The following is a 9,335-nucleotide window of genomic DNA, read 5'->3' as shown; positions in this document are numbered from 1 at the left end:
TTGCAGTGAGCCCAGATCACGCCACTGCACTTCAGCCTGGGTGACAGAGACTCCAACTCAAAAAAAAAAAAAAAAAAAGAATATTATTATAGATTCAGTGAAACAGAATTATAAAAGATATTTGAGTTCTTTCCTCAATCAGTATACATCTAAAAATAGCATATAGGCAACTTTACATTCTAGTCTTCCTTGAAACAGTGTCGTAAGTAGTTTTCACTGTTAGCATGCATTTGCTCATTGGTTTAGCAAACATTTCTTGCTGCTGTGAGCTTATCCTGCTGGGTCTGAGGATAAGAGGGTGAAAGACCATTCTGGTCCTCCTGGAGCTCACTAGTAGGAGAGACATAAGTTGACAGTGACAGCTCAGTATGATAGGGCAAGAAGAGAAGGGGATGAGGCTGGGTGCAGTGGCTCATCCCTGTAATCCCAGCACTTTGGGAGGCCAAGGCAGGATTACTTTTGGGAGGCCCGGAGTTCAAGACAGCCTGTGCAACACAGAGACCCTGTCTCTATTTAAAAAAAAAAAAAAGAAGGGGACGAGAGAACTCAAGAGTAGGTACTGCTCCTAGGTGGGGCCAAGGGGCCTTCCCAGAAGTGATACCAAGCTAAGACTTGAGGGGAATGCCAGCCCAAAAAGGGGAAAGGAGAAGCTGTTCCATGTGAGGGAAAAACAGCACAGAAATGAGAAAGAACTTGGTAGATTCATGAGTGCAGAATTACCCAGCATGGCTGGGGGAGTGGTGAGAGGCAAGGCCAGGTCACAAATGACCTGTGTGTCACAGCAAGAAATTTGGTGTCAGGGAGAGAACATAAGAAGAAGTGAGCAGATTGATGCTGGGTGAGAATTAGGTTGGTTCTGGATGTGCTGAGTGCCTCAGACTGTATGGGACAGCTAAATGACAGTTTAGTAGGCATTTCATGTTCTGATGTTTGGAAGAGAAGGCAGTGTAAGGACTTAGGACAGTGGCCTCTTGGTGAAACCCTGGGCATAGACCACCCAGAGACAGTGGGTAAAGTAAGAAAAAGGTCAGGACAGATCCCCCATGGAGTCGGGGTATGTAGAGAAGGGAAGAATCTGGCCAGACTGAGGAGGAAGGTTGAGGAAGATGAGAGAAGAAAGCAGAGAGAGAAATGTGTCCTTAGAACTTGGGGTAGAGGAATTTTAAGGAGTGGTTATTTCTTATTGCTCCTGAGAAAGTTAGAGGTAAGGATGTGTTAGAGTCTGGGGTGGGGGTGGGGGTGGGGGAGGCTTGAATTAATTGGATCAGTGCCAGTATTTTCAGTAGAATGGCTCAGTAGCAATTTTACAGTATGTTGGAGCATAAAAGGGAAATAAGGAAGTGGAATTTATGGGCAACCATATACAAAATAAATTTATGAAAGGATGCAGTCTTTAAAATAGGTGTAGACATTCACATGCGTCCTCCCTGCATGGCAGTGGATCTGGGTTTGAGCACTTGCTCTATAAACCACTGATTAAGTCTGAAGTTCTTTGGGATGCAGATTCTTGGTCCCCAACTTAGAATTTCTGGTTGTGACACTTGAGAATTTTTATATTTGAGAATTCAACAGGTGATTCTTATTTTTCCTAAGGTGTGAAAACCACTGATCGATGTTGCTCATTTTCCTTTTCACCTCATAAAATATTCAAGCTACAGAAAAGTTGGGAGGATAGCACAATAAACACTCATATTCCCTTCACCTGTAGTCACTAACTTTGTTTTCATCTTTGTTTTTTTCTTTTCTTTTGAGACAAGGTGACACTCGGGCTATAGTGCAGTAGCACAATAATGGCTCACTGCAGCCTCAAACTCCTGGGCACAAGTGATCCCCCTACCTCAGCCTCCCCAGTAGCTGGAATAACAGGTACATGCCACCATGTCCAGCTAATTTTTAAATTTTTTTTTTTTGTAGAGACGGAGTCTCCTATTTTCCCCAGCCTGGTCTCGAACTCCTGAACTCAAGCAGTACAGCCACCTTGGCTTCCCAAGTGCTGGGATTACAGGCATGGGCCATCTGGTCTGGCCACCAGTAGTTAACATTTTATCACTTTTTTTCCTCTCTTTCTTTCTTTCTTTCTTTTTTTTTTTTGAGACGGAATCTCACTCTGTCACCCAGACTGGAGTGCAGCGGTGCGAGATCTCGGCTCACTGCAACCTCTGCCTCCCAGGTTCAGGTGGTTCTCCTGCCTCAGCCTTCTGAGTAGCTGGGGTTACAGGTGCCTGCCATCACATCCAGCTAATTTTTGTATTTTTGGTAGAGACAGGTTTTCACCATGTTGGTCAGGCTGGTCTCAAACCCCTGACCTTGTGATCCGCCCACCTCAGCCTCCCAAAGTGCTGGGATTATTGACATGAGCCACCATGCTCAGCCTTTCCCCTCTTTCTTTTGCCGAATTATTTGAAAGTAGGTGCAAATTTCATGCTGTTTTATCCCGAAATACTTCATTCAGTATGCTAAGAATAAGGCATTCTCCTGAACAGCCGTAATGTCATTTTCTTTCTTTTTTTTTTTTTTTTTTTGAGATGGAGTCTTGCTTTGTTGCTCAGGCTGGAGTGCAGTGCCACGATCTCCGCTCACTGCAAGCTCCGCCTCCCAGGTTCACGTCATTCTCCTGCCTCAGCCTCCTGAGTAGCTGGCACTACAGGCACCCGCCACCACGCCTGGCTAATTTTTTGTATTTTTAGTAGACATGGGGTTTCACCGTGTTAGCCAGGATGGTCTCAATCTCCTGACCTCGTAATCCACCGGCCTTGGCCTCCCAAAGTGCTGGGATTACAGGCGTGACCCACCACGCCCAACCCATAATGTCATTTTCAAGCTAAGAAAATTAACAATTCTCCAGCATGATCCAGTAATCAGCCCATGTTCAAGTTTCCCCATCTGATATTTATTTATTTTATTTATTTATTATTATTATTGAGATGCAGTCTCGCTCTGTCACCCAGGCTGGAGTGCAGTGGCATGATTTTGGCTCACTGCAAGCTCCACCTCCTGGGTTCAAGCGATTCTCCTGCCTCAGCCTCCTGAGCAGCTGGGACTACAGGTGCCTGCTACCAGGCCCGGCTAATTTTTTGTATTTTTAGTAGAGACGGGGTTTCACCGTGTTAGCCTGAGTGGTCTCTATCTCCTGACCTGATGATCTGCCTGTCTCGGCCTCCCAAAGTTCTGGGATTACAGGCGTGAGCCACCACGCCCAGCCCCCATCTGATAATTAAAACAGAAGTTTTTATCTCTTTTTCTTTTAATTTAAGACCCAGAAAGATTCACATTTTGTATTCAATGTGTCTCTTTAGTGTGCCTTTTGTTTTATTTTTCATGACAAATTAAATTTAACATTGATGAAATTAGGGTAAATACTTTTGCCATGATGATTACATTAGTAGGCAATTGATGAGGTTGTCCCTTTATTGCTGATGTCAATTGAATCACTTGTTCAAGGTGCTGTCAGACCAAGCACACTCATCCCTTGGTATTGCAGGGCATTGGCTCCAGGAGACCCAGAGGAAACCAAAATCTGTGCATCCACAAGGCCCATAACATCTTGTCATATTTGCTTGTAATCTACTCACATCCTCCGATATACTTATTTAAATTTTATTTTATTTTATTTATTTATTTTTTGAGACAGAGTCTTGCTCAGACACCCAGGCTGGAGTGCGGTGGTGCGATCTTGGCTCACTGCAAGCTCCACCTCCCGGGTTCACGCCATTCTCCTGCCTCAGCCTCCCGAGTAGCTGGGACTACAGGCGCCCGCCACCACGCCCAGCTAATTGTTTTGTATTTTTAGTAGGGACGGGGTTTCACCGTGTTAGCCAGGATGGTCTCGATCTCCTGACCTCATGATCCGCCTGTCTCAGCCTCCCAAAGTGCTGGGATTACAGGCGTGAGCCACCGCGCCCGGCCCTTTTTTTTTTTTTTTTTTTTTAAATAGAGACAGAGTCTTACCATGTTGTTCAAGCTGGTCTCCAATTCCTAGGCTCAAGTGATACCCTTGCCTGGGCCTACCAAAGTGCTGGGATTACAGCCCGGCCAAAACTAGGGTCCATATACCTTTTTTTTTTGGTGGTTTTTTGTTGTTTTTTTTTTGAGATAAAGTCTTGCTATGTCACCCAGGCTGGAGTGCAGTGGCACAATCTCACTGCATCCTCGAGCTCCTCAGCCTCCTGGGTTCAAGCTGTCCTCCCACCTCAGCCTCCCAAGTAGCTAGGACTATAGGGTCACACCACCACACCCAGTTAATTTTTGTATTTTTTGCAGAGATGGGGTTTTCCCATGATGCCTAGGCTGGTCTCAAACTCGTGAGCTCAAGCCATCTGCCCACCTCAGCCTCCCAAAGTGCTAGGATTACAGGCGTGAGCCACCATGACTGGCCATAGAGCTTTTCTTATCCCGTGACTTCCTGTCCATGTCATTACGTTTTTCTTTTTCACTCAGAACCATGATTTCTTGACTGTAATGGTCTGTGAACATTTTTCCCCTTACAATAAATATAATACATACTCACCAGATAAAAATCTAAATACTGATGAGCAAAAATTATAACTAATTTTTTGGGGCTCTTGTGGGTTAGGGACTTTATACTAACTAATTGAAGACTGACAGCAGTCTGAGAGAAGGCAGGGCTTGGGTTATCCTCATTTTGCTGGTGAGGAAAATGAAGCTTGAAGTTAGACTAACTTAAGAGTCTTAAGTTAATAAATGGCAGAGTTGGTTTTCAAGCCAGAAATAACTTGTTTATAGTATCCTTCCAAAACTTTTTCTATACACAAATATATATATATAAGAATGGGATCATATTGTGACCATCTTTCCATGTCAATAAATAGACTTCAGCAGCATTCTTTTTAATCCAGTGTCCTTTTGTTTCCTCTTCTCCCGACCTTGTCCCCAGGATCGACGAGAACGTGCTGGGAGCCCAGCTGGACGTTGAGGCCGCCCATTCAGAGATCCTCAAGTACTTCCAGTCAGTCACCTCCAACCGGTGGCTCATGGTCAAAATCTTCCTCATCCTCATTGTCTTCTTCATCATCTTTGTGGTCTTCCTTGCTTGAACCCTCTCCACTCTGAGGCACTCCGTTGGGGTTTGGGACCCTCCTAGGAAGGCAAGTGGCCAGTGCTGCCACTGAGCCTGTGCAGGGTGCTTGGGAGAAAGGCCCTGTTTCCCTGGAACTGCAAAGAATGGCCACTGCCCCTGACCCCCCACCCCTTGCCTCTGGCCACCCTGTCCTCCCCCCACCACCCTCAGGCCTATGAAACACACAGGGTTCTAGATTTGGACTCTGCTGTGAAGTGACTGGAAGGGAACAGAGGCCAGCTGGGGGCCAGTGGGGTAGGTTGTCTCCACTAGGAGACTTATAAACCCTCTCCAGCCTCTCCCAAAGGAAACGTTGGCAGCAAAGGGAGATGATGCCTTTCCCCACCTTCCTGTGAGTGAAGAGAGGAAGCAGCCCCAGGGACCAATTTTCCCAATTGACCTCTTTCTTCCTCTTTTACCATGTGAGGCAGGGAGCCCTGAGCCCTTCAGCTGCCTGCACAACCCCTGACATTGGCTGCTGGTGACTCTCAATCTGCCAAATGTGCTGCAGCCCGTTTTCTCCCAATTACAGCAAGACTGTCAGCCTCACTAGCCATGTCATCATTTCTGGGTGGGAGCGTCGAAGGGCCTAGGCAGCGAGTGGAGTGAGCCCACTGCCCAGTACCAGAACTGAAAGGGTTGGGCTAATGGCTGTGCCAGGTATCACTGCTGAGGCAGGCTATTTTGGGCTCTGACACACAGCTGCCTCTAGACAGGGGAGAACCAAGTGTTGCAACACTTGATTAGCGTGGAAACTTCCTTTCACACAGAAGCAGGATCCCAGAGGGGGTCCCTGATTGGTGGCAGCTTCCAGGACCATCTCAAACAGTGTTTGGACCTATTTCATCTGTATCCTCCAACTATTTGGCCGTGATTCTTCCTTGAGCTAAGCAAGGCAGAAGCTCTGCCTGCTGCCAGGAGTGGAAGGTGAAGAATTTGTTCCCAACTCCAGTTGAGGCTTTTGATTCCCTCAAAGCACTTCACCAAATCAAAGCCAGTCACAGAGAATGGAGGAGACACCTGCCCAAAATACCCACCGTCCAGAGAGATTAATGTGCTTTGTTCTTCCTGACCAAGACTCGCAACCACATTCTGAGGATGCTCAAGTGCCCCTGTCTCATACATTCCAAAGGAAGCTGAAGCTATAGAGACAACAATCAATCAGGGGCTGATGGTGGTGCTTTTGGGGGTCTAGGAGAGTCCAAGGCCCTGATATTTTAAAATGTCCTCCTCCTCGGCATCTCCAGCAAGTTGCCACTGCTGGTGAGCTTCACTGTCTGCCCCGTTGACACGATGGGTTTCTAACAGGGGACGCCATTGATGGAAGGTCTGTCAAGACAATGCTCGGCAAACCCCTGACAGATGTCGTCTCATTTGACTCAGCAACTCAGGGTGGGGTGGGGGAAATTCACAGAATAGAAATTCATTTATTTCACAAATACATGTTGAATTTTTACTATGTGCCAGGCATAGTACCTGCCGAGTCAAGCCCTCGAGGAAAAAAAAGCCATTAGTCAACGTTCGAGCTCACATTCTAATTCTCAACTTCGTGATTTGTTAATCCATCTTATAGGCGAAGAAAGCGAGGCATAGACAAGGAGCCGAGCTGAAACACTGGCTAGATGCGGGTAGGGGTCTGAGCCATCACTCCCACCCGGAGGCGCGGTCTCCATTCCTCGGAAGCCCTTGGTACGGCCCCGTTCCCCGCTGAGTTCTGGGCTGCAGCGGTAGCACTCTGCTCTAGCACTAACTCAAGCTGCCAGGGCAGCGTCAGCGGACAGATGAAAAGATGCGGGGACCTGCTGGCTACCAGCCGGGGTTCCGCAAGCTCAGGTCTTGGGCGGGGCGCGAAGGGTCAGGCCCCGCCCCTCGCACGACGGCCTTAAGTGTGCGCACGCGCAGGGGGTCGCGCTTTCTCCGGGCGGCGACACCGCCCCCAGCCTGGGACGTCAGCGGCGCGCGACGTGCTTTGCTATATAAATGCGGTGGCGCCCGGCGTAGGGACACTTCGGTCCTGAGTGCTTGGGCGTTCGGTCGTTTGCCGGCGTAGCGGCCAGCGCTTGAGCCCGCCCTTGCTCTTCGCTGTGGCATGGCGGACGAGGGGAAGTCGTACAGCGGTCAGTGCTGGTCCTCGGGTCGGGAACCGGCTATCTGGGGCGCGGGTGGGCGGCGCCGGCCTAGGCCTCAGCCTCCGGGGCGTGAGGCCGCCAGGGGCCCGGCGTCCGCGGGGAGCGGCGCGCGGGGGGTCGGGGGCACTCGAGGTGGATTACCGAGTTGTTGACTCCTGGATTCCTCCTGGAATCCTGGTGTTGGGGGACCTGCGGCTCGGAGCGGGTGGCTCGGGGGTAGGGGGACGGGATTCCTTTGAACTTTGTGGGTGGTTGATGCCTGTCAGTTCGGTTTGGCGGCCTGACTCTTCCTTTAATGTGAGTTAGTGCCCTACTCGTGGGCTGCCCTGGTGCCCTATTTTTTACTGCGTCCAGTCGGTCTTGAACCCTCGGGCCTGGGCTTTGGCTTAATATTCGAGACTTACACATCAACTGGATGTTCCAGTCTGAACACTACACTGGGTGTTAGTTCTTTGTAGTAGTTAGGAGTGCATGGTGGAGGTTGAAACCGTGAATTTAAAACTCTCCTCTTCCACCCCTTTAAAGTGGAATAACAACAGTATTTCTTAAGAGTGGGGGGGGACGTAGGGGGGGAAATGAGATCATTCCTATCAAGTGCCTGAAGCATAGTGGCCGGTACTGGAGAACAGTTCTCAATGAATGTTAGCTGCGCCTTCTGTGTTCTTTTTTCCTAGGGTCATTTGTTGAGATTCATTGTTTACAGAGTGCTCGGTATTAGGCAGATCTCTTTTGGGAGTTAGGGACCCTTTTTAAGACGCTAGTCCTGCACAGCATGAATCAGATCATATTCCTGGAGAGCATTCCAGGGTCCCTGGTTAAGCACCCTAGCCTGGCACTACCACTAGAGCCTGAGTCTAGAAATTGTCTCCTGAGTTAAAGGGCATTTCTGGCCAAGGAATCGAAGTGGTCCTCAGAAAACTTCAAAGTGGCAATTTGAGAACAAGGAGAATTTTTAGAGGATCCTTAAACTGATCATATTTGTAACTGGCATCTGTACTGTATAGACAAAGTATTGAGTGGCAGATTTCAGGTGGCTTTCAGAGGTCTGATTTGTGTTCACTTACACTTTTGGGTCTCACATTTATACATTCTGCTTCTAATTCCAGTTTCTACTTCATTTTTCAAAAGCCCTACACAGATTTCCAATAACTTTTCCTTGATGCTGACCTCCCACAGAGAGAGTTCTTTCCTGTGGACAGGCAGCGGAATTTGCATGGAGATGGCCTGTGTAGTTAGTATGTATCGCTTCCAGTAGTTCAGAGTAGAAACTATGATTGCCACACCAAGCCGGACCAGTTACTTCTAATTTGTGTTCCTGTTTCTAACTCCAGAACACGATGATGAACGCGTTAATTTCCCTCAAAGAAAGAAAAAAGGCCGGGGTCCCTTCCGGTGGAAATATGGTGAAGGAAACCGTAGGTCTGGAAGAGGCGGTTCTGGTATTCGGTCTTCCCGCCTGGAGGAAGATGATGGAGATGTGGCAATGAGTGATGCCCAGGATGGTCCCCGAGTACGATAGTAAGTGACCAGTTGGTCTGGTTTGAATTTAGTGGCTCATGAGATTATATGGCCCTTTTACTGTCCATGTCATTTTCCTTCCCACCTGTTATAGTGAGAAATGCCAGGACTAGCTTAGCAATTGAACAGTCTTAGTTTAGTCCCGCCAACACAGTGCAGGAAGGTCTTTGAGAAGACTTTCCTAGCATTTGTGGTCATTTTATTCTCTGTTTACCCACAGCAACCCCTATACCACCCGACCTAACCGTCGGGGTGATACTTGGCATGATCGAGATCGCATTCATGTTACTGTGCGGAGAGACAGAGCTCCTCCAGAGAGAGGAGGGGCTGGCACCAGCCAGGATGGGACCTCAAAGAACTGGTTCAAGATTACAGTGAGTACTTTGAGAAAGTAGATGGTACAGTAGAGATCGGAGGCCACGCTCAGAGTGGAGATGTTTAATTTTATTCCACAAAAATTATTCTTTTTTTTTTTTTTCGAGACGGAGTCTCGCTCTGTCGCCTAGGCTGGAATGCAGTGGCCGGATCTCAGCTCACTGCAAGCTCCGCCTCCCGGGTTCACGCCATTCTCCTGCCTCAGCCTCCCGAGTAGCTGGGACTACAGGCGCCCG

At 48.3% G+C, this 9,335-nt stretch overlaps 2 protein-coding genes across 5 annotated transcripts in view; both read left to right on the top strand.

Annotated features, from left to right (window-relative positions):
• Nucleotides 1-5,626, top strand: part of STX5 (syntaxin 5) — a 25,923-nt gene extending 20,297 nt beyond the window's left edge. For 2 of the 3 annotated variants that reach the window (XM_011993404.1, XM_011993405.1), the window contains one exon: nt 4,895-5,626. In XM_011993404.1, coding sequence (XP_011848794.1) covers nt 4,895-5,054 — 160 coding nt within the window. In that variant the 3' untranslated portion in view covers nt 5,055-5,626. Of the gene's footprint in view, nt 1-4,856 lie in introns of all 3 variants that reach the window. The other variant, XM_011993403.1, reaches the window with a different exon arrangement.
• A 1,400-nt stretch (nt 5,627-7,026) lies between these two features.
• The window catches only part of NXF1 (nuclear RNA export factor 1), a 15,559-nt gene continuing 13,250 nt past the window's right edge, over nt 7,027-9,335 (top strand). Inside the window, exons 1-4 of one of the 2 annotated variants that reach the window (XM_011993400.1) lie at nt 7,054-7,194; nt 8,313-8,441; nt 8,538-8,724; nt 8,945-9,098. In XM_011993400.1, the coding sequence (XP_011848790.1) occupies nt 7,167-7,194; nt 8,313-8,441; nt 8,538-8,724; nt 8,945-9,098 (498 nt within the window). In that variant the 5' untranslated portion in view covers nt 7,054-7,166. Of the gene's footprint in view, nt 7,195-8,312; nt 8,442-8,537; nt 8,725-8,944; nt 9,099-9,335 lie in introns of both variants that reach the window. The other variant, XM_011993401.1, reaches the window with a different exon arrangement.

The sequence above is a fragment of the Mandrillus leucophaeus genome, unplaced genomic scaffold (assembly GCF_000951045.1).
Source record: "Mandrillus leucophaeus isolate KB7577 unplaced genomic scaffold, Mleu.le_1.0 Scaffold43, whole genome shotgun sequence".
NCBI classification, from domain to species: domain Eukaryota; kingdom Metazoa; phylum Chordata; class Mammalia; order Primates; family Cercopithecidae; genus Mandrillus; species Mandrillus leucophaeus.
The sequence above is the reverse complement of the archived record's forward strand: the minus strand, read 5'-3'. Positions and strand labels throughout refer to the sequence as shown.